The 17,306-nt window shown below is 33.3% G+C and overlaps 1 protein-coding gene across 5 annotated transcripts in view; it reads left to right on the top strand.

Annotated features, from left to right (window-relative positions):
* The window catches only part of Rbsn-5 (Rabenosyn-5), an 88,090-nt gene that overhangs the window by 37,445 nt on the left and 33,339 nt on the right, over positions 1 to 17,306 (top strand). For all 5 annotated transcript variants that reach the window (XM_089106170.1, XM_089106173.1, XM_089106171.1 and 2 more), the window contains exons 4-5: positions 4,068 to 4,208; positions 11,430 to 11,591. In XM_089106170.1, coding sequence (XP_088962296.1) covers positions 4,068 to 4,208; positions 11,430 to 11,591 — 303 coding nt within the window. The remainder of the gene's footprint in view (positions 1 to 4,067; positions 4,209 to 11,429; positions 11,592 to 17,306) is intronic.

The following is a 17,306-nucleotide window of genomic DNA, read 5'->3' as shown; positions in this document are numbered from 1 at the left end:
GTGACCCTCTGGGTAGTTATAACCACATGCTAATTCCGATACAACTATGGAGTTGAATGTTGAAGGAAGTAGAGGATCTTTGGACATCGAGGACCTGAAGGGTGTGGGACAGTGGCCCTCTAGGTAATTAGAACCACTTGCTAATTCCAATAAAACTGTGGAGTTAGACGTTGAAGGAAGCAGAGGACCTTTAAACATTGAAGGCCAGAAGGATGTTCGACAGTGACCTCCTGGGTAATTATAACCACGTGCTAATTCCGATAAAACTCTGGAGTTCGAAGTTGAAGGAAGCAGAGGATCTTTGAACCTTGAGGACCTTAAGGGTGTTCGACAGTGGTCCTCTGCGTAATTAGAACCAAATATTAATTCTAATACATCTGTGGAGTTCGATATATGTATATCAAACTCTATAGTTCTAAAGTTCGATGTGGAAGCAGAGGACCGTTGAACTTTGAGGACCTCAATGGTGTTGGGCATTGGTTCATGAAAATCTCAGAAGTGATACATGCAACGAAGTAAAGAATGAACCATAATTCATGGTAACTAGTTAAACGGCGTTTAAAAAAATGTGTAGTGAGATAGAATTGCAAATTGAAGCTAATTCACGATATAACTTTGGTTTTAGTTAATTTTAATAGTAAAAGCTAATTGCGAAAACTAAATATTTGAATTTTTCGAAAAAGAGCCTGAAACCCAAGAATGTATCCAGTATTTTTTCTTTGGGGGGGGGGGTACAGAAAACTTATCAAAAAATGTGTATATTAATTTTTGTTACATTTTTACTAGTAGGACAAACAATTTGGGGGGTTTAGACCTCCTAACCCCCCTCCTGAATACGGCCTTTCTGAAACCTTTTGAAAATACCGTCAGTTCGAATTTAAGTTTGCACCTTGGAATCAGAACGTCAAAATATTGCATAATAGAACTACAGTCCCCCACTTTCTTTGCATGGGATGCACTAGATTTCTCTCCTTTTATTGCTTTTTTCCCAGGGGCGATCGTACCGAGTCAGTTATCGAAATTGTTTTGAGAGGGCTCATTTGATGATAAACCACCATAGGCAACCCTTGATCCAATTGACTTGATCCAATCATTTGTTATGCATTATTCTTTGTGTAAATAATTGTTCAACTCTGTTGTAAGTGTCGTGTTCACAAATAAAAAAACTTATACAGTTGAATAGTGTTTATGTTATCCCCAACATTTACTAAAATAGTCAGCTTTAAGGCGTGGAAGGGGGTGATGATTCATTAGACTCAGAAAGAGGGTGACGCTGAGTCTGCCCTGAGTGGCACCCATGCTAGTTACGCCACTGGGCACCAAACACCAAGAGCTGTCCCTATGGTTGGTGGTGCCCGGTAACAAATTAATTACAGCCCCCTCCCGATTGAAATTTAAGCAAAAATGCTGAGTCAAAGTAAAAATTTTTGATCAAAGTCAGCAATCTTCCTGCTACGGCGCCCCTCCTCCGAACTTCACGCCCGGGGTAGCCGACCTGGTTGCCTATCCCCCTCGGAACGGCTCTGCAAACATTTTTGAAGGTTTTTTTGTCTTTGGGAAGCAGCAGATTCTTAATTTCAGAATTTTATGGACGAATAGCGTGTCAAATTTATCTATTGTGGCAACACTGTTTTATTGTGGCAACAAGTTTAATGTGGCAACACTGACAAAAAGTGATACTACATATATGTTTTTGAGGGAGAATATTTTTATTTTAATGTCCTTGGTACTTTAAGGTTTTATTTGATTGGTAAAGAGCTTTGTCCCAGTTGTATAGCAAGACTTTTAAAGGTACATCTGCACATATGGAAAATACACAGAGAACACGATTGGCGCGAAACATTGCATAAGAAACTACATTAATTCAAACCAAAAAACTTTTTGAGGTTCAAACGCAGCCTCCAACCCTCCCTTCCGTAAGTATACGTAACCCAATCCCCTTACCATCTGAAATTTTGACTCTTTGAATATTTTTGTAAAGATTAATGGTGCTGTTGAATGTTAAAATATATTTGAAACTAGTATGTCCTCATCGCTTTTATGTAAAATTTAAGATTAATCATATTGATTTGGGAGTCCTGTATAGACAGGCTTGAGCCCCCTCCCCCCCACGCATTCCCAAGAGACTACCTATCTTCTATGTTACCTTTCCTTCATAGTTTCATAGTTCCTTTTTAGTTTCTTTTACCTTCATAATTCCTTCAAACCTTCATAGTTTCCTTTTTCCTTTCTTCATTTCCTTCCTATTTTTCCTTTGTCATTACTAATTGTTTCAAATTTCATGGAAACGATTCCCCCTTAGCTTAATAAATAATTTCTTAGACAACAATGCCATTTATAGATAATATTGGATGAAAGGTTACAAATATCTTTTGTTCTTTTCACTAAACTTTATCTCTTTTTTTTCTTTTAAATAAAACTTTCTTTCTTTTTATACTAAGTTTAACCCTTTGGTATGGTTTGGTATGGTTCAAATGGAAGTTGAAACAAAATGATTTTATTTGTAGTCCCTGAATATGTCTGTTGATTAATTATCCTAGCACTTACCTTGGTAGTATTATTAGTAAAGACGGTGGGAGCAGTGAAGATGTTAAAAATAGAATAGCCAAGGCTCAGGGTGTTTTTTCACAGTTAAAAAAAGTCTGGAAGAATAGGAAGATAAGTCTGCAAACCAAGATTAGAATATTAGAAGCTACAGTGATGACAATTGTCAAATATGGCTCTGAAGCATGGGCGCTCCGAAAAGCGGATGAAGATTTGCTAGATGTTTTCCAGAGAAATTGCTTAAGGATCGTTCTAGGTACCCGGCTGACTGACCGTATTTCAAACAATAGGCTATACGAAAAATGTGGTTCAATACCGCTCTCTAGGGCTATAATGAAAGAAAGGTTGAGGTGGCTAGGGCACGTTGTGCGGATGATGGATGACAGATTGCCGAAGATTGTTCTTTTCGGCCAACCATCTAGGGCTAAACCGAAAACAGGCCGTCCTCGTCTTGGGTGGGAGGACGTCATAAAGAAAGATTTAAAGGAAATGGGAACTTCGTGGGCGGGTGTAAAAGGGAGGCTTTAAATAGATTGGGGTGGAGGAGGATCGTGCTTAGCTGTGTTGGCCTCAGGCGGCTTGGTGCTGCGGTGAGTTGTTAGTAGTAATAATAGTAGTTTTCCCCAAGATTCATCTCTCGGATGAAGTTCTGGGACTTCAGAACATTTCCACATTACAAACTTAAATACATAGTACTTTTAAAATTTAAATAGTCAGCTTCCTTTTAAGAAAATATTAATAGAGGAAATTAAAATTCAACTTAATTTATAATCAAACTTGATTGTTATAATTTTCTTTCAGCTATAACAATTTTAATCTTCACTGGATTTGAGCAATATTGTTTTGCCATCCAAAGCCGAATAACATACTATTTACAAATTTTTATAAATGTAATAATTGTAATAATGTAATTTTTAAAATAATGTAATAGTAAAATAATGTAATTTTTATAAATGAAAATATGTAAACACCAAATAAAACTTTTTCATTGTCTTAACTGAAAGTTTTACCCATCATTTCTATTATTGTATATAGTTTATATAGTTTATCCCTATGCTTAATTTTCGGACTTTCTCAGTGGCGGTTCTGGCTTCTTTTGGGCCCGGAACAAAATCTTGATTGGCACCCTTCTCCCCCTCCCCTGTCTTCTTCAAAATTTTCACGCCAAATTCTAACAAAATTTTCATTGATTAGCGAAATTATTTTCTATTTATTAATTAAATAATAATTATTTTCTAATTTGTTATCTAAATTATAAAATTATCATAATTCATTTATTTTTAAATTTCTTTTATTAATTAATGAATAATTTATTAATTATTTTTATTTATAAACTGCACCCTCTACTTTGTTTTAATAAAAATTGAAAAATGACTAACCACTAGATTATTTATTTGAAATTTTATACCCCTAAAATTTTTGCGCCCGGGGCTATTGCCCCCGATGTCCTCCTAAAACCGCTTCTAGACTTTCGCTTCGCTGCTTAAAAATGACGACAATTTTTTTTTTTTTTTTTTTTTTAGGAGTTAGTCGAAGCTTTACTGCAGAGTTCAAAGCTTTGAGAGAAGCGAAAGTCAGCTACAAAGTAACTAAAACGAACCAGCTTCTAGTCCGTCTGGATAAACTCGTATCTGGCCTGCCACTGGAGCCGTCAAAGCGTAAAGGTGAGAATAAATTATATTTATTATAATTATATATTATTATATACTTAATATATTACTAGAACAAATTATTATATATATTTCTTGTTTCAAAGTAAGAATTTTTTGCCTTTTTCTGTCATGAATTTTTTTCTCAGTCAAAAAAAAAGTTTTTGGATTTTAACTCGTTTTTCATATAATCTGACTTTTGTTTTTCTCTTTTTATGGCTGTACAAGCTAGTAAACTAATTCTTGAACATATAGAAAGAGTTGTTTGCCCAAATGATCATACTTTTTAGAAATAAGAAAGATTGTGGTATATACAATGTTGGGGCTGTGCCTTTTTTTCTTTTTTTTACTTGATTATCCAAAATCAAAACAAAAAATTGGATTTTTCAAGCTTTGTTCACATAATCTTCCACCTGATTTTTGAGTATAGGTATGCTGCATGTAGAAAGCTTGTCTTTCAACAAGTCTGGCTAGCGTTGTCTAGCAGCAGCGCTTCCACCGTTGCTGAATTTTTGTAAAAATTTCCAAATTGGGAAAATTTTGATTTTTTCCGAAGAAGACTTACCTCCTGATATTACCCCAATAACTATATTTCGCTCTTCATCGAATCAAACTTTCTACAAGTGCCTGTGAAACTCTTGGCAAGTCTCTATTATCGCGTTTAAAATGATTTTATTCGTTCTGATCTTATTTGCCAAACGAGATAATAATAAATATGTATACGTGCAAATTGTTCTGTAGATATCAAAAGTTGATCAAAAATAACTTTTCATGTGTCATTAAGTGAATGTATTTTAAAATCTGCTTTTAAAGAATTAGGTGAAGGTTCACCGCATCTGTTGCCCAAGACATATCGAACTATGTGTTGAGTTTTGTTTGTGTCTTTGAAACATGTTCTGTTTTCTAAGTAGGTTATTAGAAACGCTCTTGGAACTTTGAACAAATTTCATTTATATGTCAGAATCAGTATGATTGTCACGTAGGACGGTTTCGTGCCAAGCGTATGGTATTGAAACAAAAGTACAAAAAGGAAGAATACGGGAGATTTGTCAGCCGTTCATAGTTGTTAGAAGTATAATGTAGTTGTTAGTATTGTAGAAGTGTATATAGTCATATATAGTTAGTAGAAGTATAGAATAGTTGTTCGAAGCATAATAAAGTTGTTAGCATAGTAGAAGTATATATATAGAGTTATATATAGTCATTTAGAGTTAGTAGAAGTATAGTATAGTTGTGAGAAGTATAATGTAGTTGTTAGTATAGTAAAAGTGTATTTAGTTATATATAGTTAGTAGAAGTATCGAATAATTGTTAGAAGTATAATAAAGTTGTTTGGATAGTATAAGTATATATAGTTGTATATAGTTATTTAAAGTTAGTAGAAGTAGAGTATAGTTATTAGAAGTGTAATAAAGTTGTTTGTATAGTAGAAGCATATATAGTTATATATAGTCATTTATAGTTAGTAGAAGTATAGCATAGTTGTTTGTGTTAGCATAGTAGAATCATATATAGTTATATATAGTCATTTATATTTAGTAGAAGTATAGTATAGTTATTAGAAGTATAATAAAGTTGTTAGCATAGTAGAAGTATATATAGTTATATATAGTCATTTATAGTTAGTAGAAGTATAGCATAGTTGTTTGAAGTATAATAAAGCTGTTAGCATAGTAGAAGCATATATAGGTATATATAGTCATTTATAGTTAGTAGAAGTATAGTATAGTTGTTAGAAGTGTAATGCAGTTGTTAGTATAGTAGAAGTGTATATAGTTATACATAGTTAGTAGAAGTATAGAATAGTTGTTTGAAGTATAAAAAAGTTTTTAGCATAGTAGAATCATATATAGTTATATATAGTCATTTATATTTAGTAGACGTATAGTATAGTTATTAGAAGTATAATAAGTTGTTAGCATAGTAGAAGCATATATAGTTGTATATAGTCATTTATAGTTAGTAGAAGTATAGCATAGTTGTTTGAAGTATAATAAAGTTGTTAGCATAGTAGAAGCATATATAGGTATATATAGTCATTTATAGTTAGTAGAAGTATAGTATAGTTTTTAGAAGTATAATGTAGTTGTTAGCATAGTAGAAGTGTATATAGTTATATATAGTTAGTAGAAGTATAGAATAGTTGTTAGAAGTATAATAAAGTTGTTAGCATAGTAGAAGCATATATAGTTGTATATAGTCATTTATAGTTAGTAGAAGTATAGTATATTTATTAGAAGTATAATAAAGTTGTTAGCATAGTAGAATCATATATAGTTGTATATAGTCATTTATAGTTAGTAGAAGTATAGTATAGTTATTAGAAGTATAATAAAGTTGTTAGCATAGTAGAAGCATACATAGTTATATAAAGTCATTTATAGTTAGTAGAAGTAAAGTATAGTTGTTAGAAGTATAATAAAGTTGTTAGCATAGTAGAAGTATATATAGTTATATATAGTCATTTATAGTTAGTAGAAGTATAGCATAGTTGTTTGAAGTATAATAAAGCTGTTAGCATAGTAGAAGCATATATAGTTATATATAGTCATTCATAGTTAGTAGAAGTATAGTATTGTTGTGAGAAGTATAATGTAGTTGTTAGTATAGTAAAAGTGTATATAGTTATATATAGTTAGTAGAAGTATCGAATAGTTGTTAGAAGTATAATAAAGTTGTTAGCATAGTAGAAGCATATATAGTTATATATAGTCATTTATATTTAGTAGAAGTATAGTATAGTTATTAGAAGTATAATAAGTTGTTAGCATAGTAGAAGCATATATAGTTGTATATAGTCAGTTATAGTTAGTAGAAGTATAGCATAGTTGTTAGAAGTATAATAAAGTTGTTAGCATAGTAGAAGCATATATAGTTATATATAAGTCATTTATAGTTAGTAGATGTATAGTATAGTCGTTAGAAGTATAATGTAGTTGTTAGTATAGTAGAAGTGTATATAGTCATATATAGTTAGTAGAAGTATAGAATAGTTGTTTCAAGTATAATAAAGTTGTTAGCATAGTAGAATCATATATAGTAGAATCATAGTCATTTATATTTAGTAGAAGTATAGTATAGTTATTAGAAGTATAATAAGTTTTTAGCATAGTAGAAGCATATATAGTTGTATATAGTCATTTATAGTTAGTAGAAGTATAGCATAGTTGTTTGAAGTATAATAAAGCTGTTAGCATAGTAGAAGCATATATAGGTATATATACTCATTTATAGTTAGTCATTTATTATAATGTAGTTGTTAGTATAGTAGAAGTGTATATAGTCATATATAGTTAGTAGAAGTATAGAATAGTTGTTTGAAGTATAATAAAGTTGTTAGCATAGTAGAATCATATATAGTTATATATAGTCATTTATATTTAGTAGAAGTATAGTATAGTTATTAGAAGTATAATAAGTTGTTAGCATAGTAGAAGCATATATAGTTGTATATAGTCAGTTATAGTTAGTAGAAGTATAGCATAGTTGTTTGAAGTATAATAAAGCTGTTAGCATAGTAGAAGCATATATAGGTATATATAGTCATTTATAGTTAGTAGAAGTATAGTATAGTTGTTAGAAGTGTAATGTAGTTGTTAGTATAGTAGAAGTGTATATAGTTATACATAGTTAGTAGAAGTATAGAATAGTTGTTTCAAGTATAATAAAGTTGTTAGCATAGTAGAATCATATATAGTAGAATCATAGTCATTTATATTTAGTAGAAGTATAGTATAGTTATTAGAAGTATAATAAGTTTTTAGCATAGTAGAAGCATATATAGTTGTATATAGTCATTTATAGTTAGTAGAAGTATAGCATAGTTGTTTGAAGTATAATAAAGCTGTTAGCATAGTAGAAGCATATATAGGTATATATACTCATTTATAGTTAGTCATTTATTATAATGTAGTTGTTAGTATAGTAGAAGTGTATATAGCTATACATAGTTAGTAGAAGTATAGAATAGTTGTTTGAAGTATAATAAAGTTGTTAGCATAGTAGAATCATATATAGTTATATATAGTCATTTATAGTTAGTAGAAGTATAGTATAATTGTTAGAAGTATAATAAAGCTGTTAGCATAGTAGAAGCATATATAGTTATATATAGTCATTTATAGTTAGTAGAAGTATAGTATAGTTATTACGCGTAGAAGTATAATAAAGTTGCTAGCATAGTAGAAGCATATATAGTTATATAGTCATTTATAGTTAGTAGAAGTATAGAATAGTTGTTCGAAGCATAATAAAGTTGTTAGCATAGTAGAAGTATATATATAGAGTTATATATAGTCATTTAGAGTTAGTAGAAGTATAGTATAGTCATTAGAAGTATAATTTAGTTGTTAGTATAGTAGAAGCGTATTTAGTCATACATAGTTAGTAGAAGTGTAGAATAATTGTTCGAAGCATTATAAAGTTGTTAGTATAGTAGAAGCATATATAGTTGTATATAGTTATTTATAGTTAGTAGAAGTAGAGAATAGTTGTTAGAAGTATAATAAAGTTGTTTGCATAGTATAAGTATATATATAGTTATATATATAGTCATTCATAGTTAGTAGAAGTATAGAATTGTTATGAGAAGTATAATGTAGTTGTTAGCATAGTAGAAGTGTATATAGTTATATATAGTTAGTAGAAGTATAGAATAGTTGTTATAAGTATAATAAAGTTGTTAGCATAGTAGAAGCATATATAGTTATATATAGTCATTTATAGTTTGCAGAAGTAAAGTATAGTTGTTAGAAGTATAATAAAGTTGTTAGCATAGTAGAAGCATATATAGTTGTATATAGTCATTTATAGTTAGTAGAAGTATAGTATAGTTGTTAGAAATATAATAAAGTTGTTAGCATAGTAGAAGTATATACTACTACTACTACTAACAACTCACCGCAGCACCAAGCCGCCTGAGGCCAACACAGCTACTCACGCTCCTCCTCTACCCCAATCTATTCAAAGCCTCCCTTTTTACACCCGCCCACTAAGTTCCCATTCCCTTTAAATCTTTCTTTATGACGTCCTCCCTCCCCAGACGGGGACGACCTGCTTTTCGTTGAGCCCTAAATGGTTGGCCGAAAAGAACAATATTCGGCAATCTGTCATCCTTCATCCGCACAACATGCCCTAACCACCTCAACCTTACTTTCATCATAGCCCTAGAGAGCGGTATTGAGCCACATTTTTCGTATAGCCTATTTTTTGAAATACGGTCAATCAGCCGGGTACCCAGAACAATCCTTAAGCAATTTCTCTGGAAAACATCTAGCAAATCTTCATCCGCTTTTCGGAGCGTCCATGCTTCAGAGCCATATTTGACCATTGTCATCACTGTAGCTTCTAATATTCTAATCTTGGTTTGCAGACTTATCTTCCTACAGACTTTTTTTTAAGTGTGAAAAAACACCCTGAGCCTTGGCTTTTCTATTTTTAACATCTTCACTGCTCCCACCATCTTTACTAATAATACTACCAAGGTCAATCTTTTCATTACCCAACGTCACCTTTTCATCTTCACTTATTCCTAGCCTTAGTGACTTTGTCTTCCTAACATTAATTTTCAAACCAATTCTAGCACCCTGAACTCGCAAAACCTCTAAAACTTCATTCATTTTGCTTACACTTTCATCTAGGATGCTTAAATCATCAGCATAATCCAAGTCCAGGAGACTTTTTCCTCCCCATTTGACTCTGTGGTCTCCCATTGCCTTTCCTGTGCTCCTTAAGACAAAGTCCATCAAAATAATCCATATAAAGGGGGATAGAACACAACCCTGCTTAACTCCTGATTTAATACAAAACCAGCTGCTAACCTCATTTCCTGCCTTAACCGCAGCAGTGTTATTCTCGTACATAGCACTAATCACTTTAATGTATTTGTCTGGTATACCGTACAAGGATAAAACCTTTACTAAACCTCTTCTATCAACAGAATCGAACGCTTGCTCGTAATCTATAAAACTGAGGCCCAAAGGTGTTTGAAAACTCTCAATTATTAGCCTAAGAGTGAAAATTTGGTCGACACATCCTCTACCTTTTCTAAAACCGCACTGCTCTTCTCTTAAAACTTTGTCTACGGCATCTCTCAGTCTAAAAAGTATCATATTACTTAAATAATTTTCTACCTACAGAGACCAGACTAATGCCTCGATAATTACCACACTCATACCTTTCTTATAAAGAGGCTTAATTAAGGTTTTCCTAAAATCGTTAAATACTTCCCCTTTTTCAAAAATAATATTCATAATCTTCAATAACTTGTTTCTAACCTCAGAGCCACCATATTTAAGAAACTCATTTACCATCCTATCATCACCTGGACCCTTATTATTCTTTAATCCTTTTAGTACTGTTGCTAATTCCTCCTCACAAAACAAATCTTCCTTCACATCCAAGGTATCACAAACTTTTTCATTTTCCTCTATATATTTTCCTTCAAATCTATCTCGGTTAAGCAAGTTCTCAAAATGTTCGGCCCATCTCTCTTTATTTTTTTCCTTATCGCTAATTGCGACCCCATTCCTATCTTTAACTGGGACAAGTCCGGATTGACTACTCCCTCTCAATTTGTTAACGTGCCAGTACAATATTTTACTATTATGCCGTCTAGCTGCATCTTCCAGATCCTCGGCAATTTTATCCATGGCCTCCACTTCACACCTACTTAGTTCATATTTTAATGCTTTCTCCACTTTCTTTACATTTCTTTTGTTTTTTTTACGATTTATCACTCAGATAATTCTTGTACACGCCCTTTCTCCTTTCTATTAAACATAAAGCTTTTTCACTAATATTCTTAGCTGCAGTTCTTGCTTTCTTCCCTAATACACCTTCAGCAACTTCACAAATTATTTTTCTAAAATTATTCTAACCATCTTCCACATTATCAAATTTTAAACTTTCAAGTTTAGTATTCAACTGCTCCTGGAAAGTTTCTCTCAAATTCTCATCCTGGAGTCTACCAACATCATAACTTCCCGGGAGGTAGTTACCCTTCCGATATTTCAGCTTTAAATTAACCCTTGACACTACTAGTAGAAGTATATATAGTTATATATAGTCATTTATAGTTAGTAGAAGTATAGTATAGTTGTTAGAAGTGTAATAAAGTTGTTAGCATAGTAGAAGCATATATAGTTATATATAGTCATTTATAGTTAGTAGAAGTATAGTATAGTTATTAGAAGAATAATAAAATCGTTTTAGAAGAATGACAAGTTAGTTTTTTAGTTCATGAACAGAATGTGGTTCAATGGGTGACCGATGAAGATGTGAAAATGTGCCCAGAGTGTGCAAAATCTTTTGGAATTCTCAGAAGACGCCACCATTGTCGATTATGCGGAAGTATACAGTGCCATGAATGTAGCACTTTTATCCTGGTCAGTCATGCTAGTAAGTTTGTTTTGTTTTTAAATGTTTTTTGGGCTATTTTTTTCGTCAGGTGTCAGCTATAGTAACTATAATAATATAATAACTATAATAATATAATAACTATAATAACTATAATAATAACTATAATAATAACTATGATAACTATAACTATATAATATGTCAGCTATAATATAAAGTATGTAGTAGCTGAACAGCTTGTAATGGGGGTTTTACTCTTTTGATTTGTTTCTGTGTATAGCTTCAAAATTGATGTTTAGAATAGTTTTGACACACCATTTTGGGTATACGTTTTGTTCTATAGGGTGTCCACAAAGTCTGGGTACATACGAATTTTGATTTTTCAGATAAATTGACAACATGAATTATAGTAAAAATAAGGTAAATAAGATAAGTAAAAAGATACAAAAAAAGATAAGATCAGATAAAAAGTAATTTTTTTCAGATAAATTTGGTTTTCAGATAAATTGGATGAAGATATCAGTTTTACTGGAGACTTTGTTGTTCAGTAATGAAGCTCTGTTTTATATAAACGGTGAAGTCAACAGAGAGAATCCTCGATACTTCTATCAGGACAATCTGCAATGGATGAGTCCATCCAAACAACAGGACTGCCAAAAGTTGATGGTGTGGTGTCGTTTATAGCGGAGTCCAGGCGAAGGACTTCCGGAGGAAGGAGCCCCTGCCCCATTTTGCTCCCTAATCGCACTCCTCCTTACTTTATTGGAAGATGAGGTCATGTAGAGTGGTCCCCTTGCTCACCAGACTTTACTCTCCTTGATTTTTTTTTCTGGGGTATGTTAAAAGAGAAAGTTTACTAAGTGAAGATTGCTAATCTAAACCATTTGAAAGAGCGCATTATCAGTCAATGTGCTGAAATTGACGGCAATACACACCTATTCAATCAAATTCGCCTGAATTTAATAAGGCGCATCAGGTTATCCATTGCGAATAATCAAAATCATGTTGAAAATATAATTCCCTAAACATTATAATTAATAAAACTGTTATATTCTATGAAAAGTAAAATTCGTATGTATCAAGACTTTGTGGCCAGCCTGTATCGGAGTTAAATGAATTCTTTCTTTTGACGGGAATGCTTTTTTAATGCCTGCGTGGACAAACGATAAATCATCCGGCCTGGCCGTATTCTGACCGGATGCAATTTCTTCCAAAGACTATTTTGACTACCGGCTGAAACTTCTCTGGCTATTCTTTATTTAGTCTTTGTTCCATCTCCAACCATAGCTCTGGACTCCTTCCAATTGTATTCTACTTCTGCCCTCCTGCTCTCCTGGTTTTCAAGAGGGTGCTAATTTCAGGTGGATACAGCTGCCCCAAGCACCGTGGCTAAGAGGGGTGGGGGTGCATATGGGAGATTGCTCACTCATCAAATTTTTCTCTCCGATTCGGCTTTTTTTGCTTATGTTTGAGCTGGGAGGTGGGAGGGGTGTAATTAATTTTTCCCCGGGGACCACCAAGCCTGGGGATGGCTCTTCCCCCTCCCCTCTCTCTTAAAAATCTTGAGATAAACACCCAAAGCATCAATAATACGGTATTCAGTACCGTATTGAAGAATACCTTTCTACTAGTACAAATAAATAGTTTTTAGGAGGAATCTCTTTTTTATGTAGTGTACAGTGCCTTTTTTTTTTATTTCTTCAAAGTTTGTTTGTTTGTCAATTTGTTGCTTGTCAATAATTACAGTCCCTTGAGTTGTGTTTTATTTGTGTGTTTATATTGAATAAAGTCAAAGTTCAACGTTCAAATTGGTCGAAAGTGATCAGAGGGCAAATGCCCCCTCCCATGCCCATCAGCCATTTTGAGATAGCAATTTTATTCAGCGTATCAGAAAGGTCTGGAAATTATGTTCTGAGGATCAAAAGTCACTCCAGCCCTCAGGGCAAGGGTTGTAAGTTTTGCCCTGGGAACATATAAGGTTTTATAGAAAGCGTGGTCATATAAACTTTGGAGGGGGCTCGTTGGAATGGTAATCAGGCGCTCTTTTTAAAATTGTATGGTAAAATTTATCGATTTTATGGCTGGCAAAAGACTATTGAGAGCTTTATAAATTTGTCTTTATTTTCTCCAAGCTACTTAAAGATTGTTCTGTCTTTACTTTCATCATAAAAGAAAACATTTTTTTTAATTAATCCTTGCCAGGCACCATATATAACCTGTATAAACCCATAAGGTTATATAAGCTTATGGGGGCCGCTAGCAGAAATGTATACGTTTACAGCATTGGAGCAGGAGCCTTGTAATTTTACAAAATAAGTCGTGGGGAAGGTCAACGAATTCACACAAAATTTCCCGCACATGATAGATAGATACTAAATACTTCAAGCACCGACCGAGTTACTTATACCGAGTAACTCCCCTCCTGGATACGGTCTTGTTTGCAATACCCATCAAGTACTTTTGCAAAAGTAAATATTTTCATTTAAGCCCTTTAAAACGTTAGCATAAGACCGAGAGGTCTTATGCTAATATATATATATATAGGCCTATATAAATACATATGTATGTATATATATTATAGGGTGCTGGATGTGGTTTTAACAACTTCTGATTCAGACTTCTTCCCAGCACCGCCAGGCCCCGGCATGGCTACGTGGCAAGGTTATGTATATTGATTCTCATTGTCACTCGTCTTCTAACCGCAGCCTCTTTTTTATGCCATGACGTTACCATATGTTCGATATACCACACTGAGAAAACGTTAGCATAAGACCGAGAGGTCTTATGCTAACGTTCATGGCAATGCTATGTTCATTGGCAAAGTGTGGCCAATGAGCTTAAGTTGACGTCTTTTGAATAGAGTTTATTTATGACCCGTTGTAAACACAATAATATATAAAATAAACTATGATATAAAATAAAGTTTAAAAAAACACATTGAAGTAAACAATAAAAGAAAAAAAAGACAGATATTGGCAGATTAAACTAACTCCAAATTTATAAGATAAGCACACAAGCACAATAATTGCACAAATAATCACACAGGCACAATAATTACACCCATTAGAAATTACGCAATAAATTTACTGTTTAATAAGGGAACACCATAGGTGTCCATTGAGTCTTATAAACTTCATTATTTCATAAACTTCATTCCTTTATTATAAACTTCAATGCATTTGAGGATGGCAGCATTAGGATCTATGATACCGTATCTCCTATTGGCCCAAGAATTACTTGCCCAAGGAGAGGCCAAGGAGATACTTAGCACACCGGTAGTAAGTTCGCCGTAGCTGTTTTATTTCTGTTTGGTGGTTTGCAATAATTCATCAATTTGCTCAAAATCGATCCTTAATTCGCTTTTGGGAATCCCGTCTGCCAATATGGAGAGTGTAACATAGGCAGCGGGGTCTAATGTTTTCAATATTCCTGCCTTTTCTGCCTTCATTGGCTATGCCTTGCAAGTGGATATTAGCAGTGTCTTAGCAATTCAGCTGACCTCTGCAAAAACCTATTATCCGTATTTTTAAGGAAATCGCAACATAGTTATTTTTTGGTTTTTGGGATAGGAAATATAGATGAAGATAAAGAGATTAATAAATTGGTTTTCCGTTGATCTTTTTTCCCCAGTCTTTCCCATTCATTTTCTACTGGATGTGGATGCTGGATTTTTTTCATTCTAGAATGTCTGTGCTCAGGCTCGTTACTAGCCAAAATGTTTGACGGGGGGGGGGGCAAGAGGTTTTACCGACTGGCTGGTCATTTTTACAGACTTTTTTGTAAAAAATTACCAAAATGTCTGTTTCGAATGCAATACGTAAAATCACTGCACTAGTTGGTAAAACCGCTGAATTTACCCACCGAGATTCAGATTTCGGTACATATCATGTCACTATTTTAATACCGTTTATTTAACCAAATGGAGAATTGTGGCACCATCTATAAAATCACGGCAGGAGTCGGTAAAACTGCTGCGTTTACCGACCAAGTTAGAAATTTGTTTTAATTTTATAGCTTCTGAAGTTGACCTGAAAAATAAAACTTAATATGATTCCCAAAATATTCTGTCTATGCTCTTTGACAACCTGGATGCACTTACACTCTTTTTATTTATTTAAATTGTAAGAGCAGAAGTAGCAATATAATATCCCCAAAAGTTTCAACTTAATACCCCCAGTCGTTGTTGTTATTATATTGTTAAGGTGTCTTATTTGCAACCAAAAACACAATGCCTTTTGATTTATTTTAAAGCAACATTTACTTTTAAAGCATAATGAACCATTTACATAATTGTGGGGGATTGAAATGCCTAGTATCCCTAAAGACATTGTTGCTGGACCGTTCTACTATGCTGAACAAAATGACTGTCTCAAAATTTTGACTGGATGCGTTTTGAAAATGAATAGACTTGAGAGAAGGACTGTTTGCCCTCAAATCACTTTTTGCTCTTATAAAGGGAACCAAAACTTGTAATTTTGAATCGAATTAGCTTCTTTAAAAGTGTCAAAAATATTTCTAGCTATTGTAGAGTGTTGCTGCCAATGATATTGCTTATATGTCCCATTGAAGTCCTGCATGGAAACTGTTTTTTTGTTCAATTGAAACTCCTAAACGTCCCCTAAAAATTTCATCTTAATACCCTTAGCGTCATTAGTTATAGTAACTGTAGATGTAGTATTAAAAGTATACACATAGTGCCTTCTGGCTAGTTCAAAATCCCCTCCACTTACCCTTAAAGGTCTAAAGCAATAATATAAGTTGTTCTTCAGATTATGCTTTGTCACCTTTTTGAAAGTCCATATGCTCATAGTCTGTTTCTATTTAGTTCAACATCTGCCTAAATATTCCTTAAAAGCTTCACATTAATACCCTATCTTGCACATTAGCAATAGTATTTGCAGCATTAGTAGCAGTTTGCGCATAGCACCTTTGGTTTCCTCAACATCCCCTTCAACACACGCTGAAAGTTTCGACTTGATACATAAATACATCCCTCAACCGCCCCTGCAGCATTTCTGATGCGTCCGCTTGACAAGCTGTGTGGGTTTAGAGTGTTTCGAATTGCTTCCATACAGTTCCTGTATATCCCAAATGTTTATCCTTAATAGCCTCGGTTGTAATAGCAATAGTAGTAGTGGTTGCAGTAGAATTAATTGTAGTAGCCTAAGCTTTAATGGCAGTGATAGTAATAGACGTAGTAATAACAGCAACAGCAACAGTAGTATAAGTAGAAACAGTAGCATTAAGATACAAATATTGTCTTTTGATTAGTTTAACGTCCCTCACAACCAGCCCTGTTAGTTCCAACTTCACATACCAAACTGTTCCTAAGATATTGCTATTGCACCCTTTTGAGAATCTGCATGCAGAGGGTGTATTCTGATTCAGTTCATCTTCCCCCTCAAAATTTCTTGAAAATTTCACCCTCATACCCTTAGGCATAATTCTAATAGTAGTGGCAGTAGTAGTATTGATATTGCTAGCGGTATTGAATAGCGGTAGTATTACTAGCAGCAGTAGTATTAACCTATTGCCTTTTGGTCAGTAGAACAAACCTCTCATCAATTCCTGGAAGTTTTAACTTAATACAGTGAGCCGCTGCTATGACATTGCTGATATGTCCTTTCGATAGCCTGTATGTATGTATACTTCTTAAAATTTCCATCTCGATGCTCTTAGCCCTACAAGTACTTGGGATAGAAGTAGTAGTAGTAGTAGTAGTAAATGTAGTAGTAACAGTAGTATTAACAGTAAGTG

The sequence above is a fragment of the Artemia sp. Qi Xiang Cuo genome, chromosome 20 (assembly GCF_049724085.1).
Source record: "Artemia sp. Qi Xiang Cuo chromosome 20, ASM4972408v1, whole genome shotgun sequence".
Lineage (NCBI taxonomy): Eukaryota > Metazoa > Arthropoda > Branchiopoda > Anostraca > Artemiidae > Artemia > Artemia sp. Qi Xiang Cuo.
Note: the sequence above shows the minus strand (reverse complement) of the source record. Positions and strands in the feature narration are given on the sequence as shown.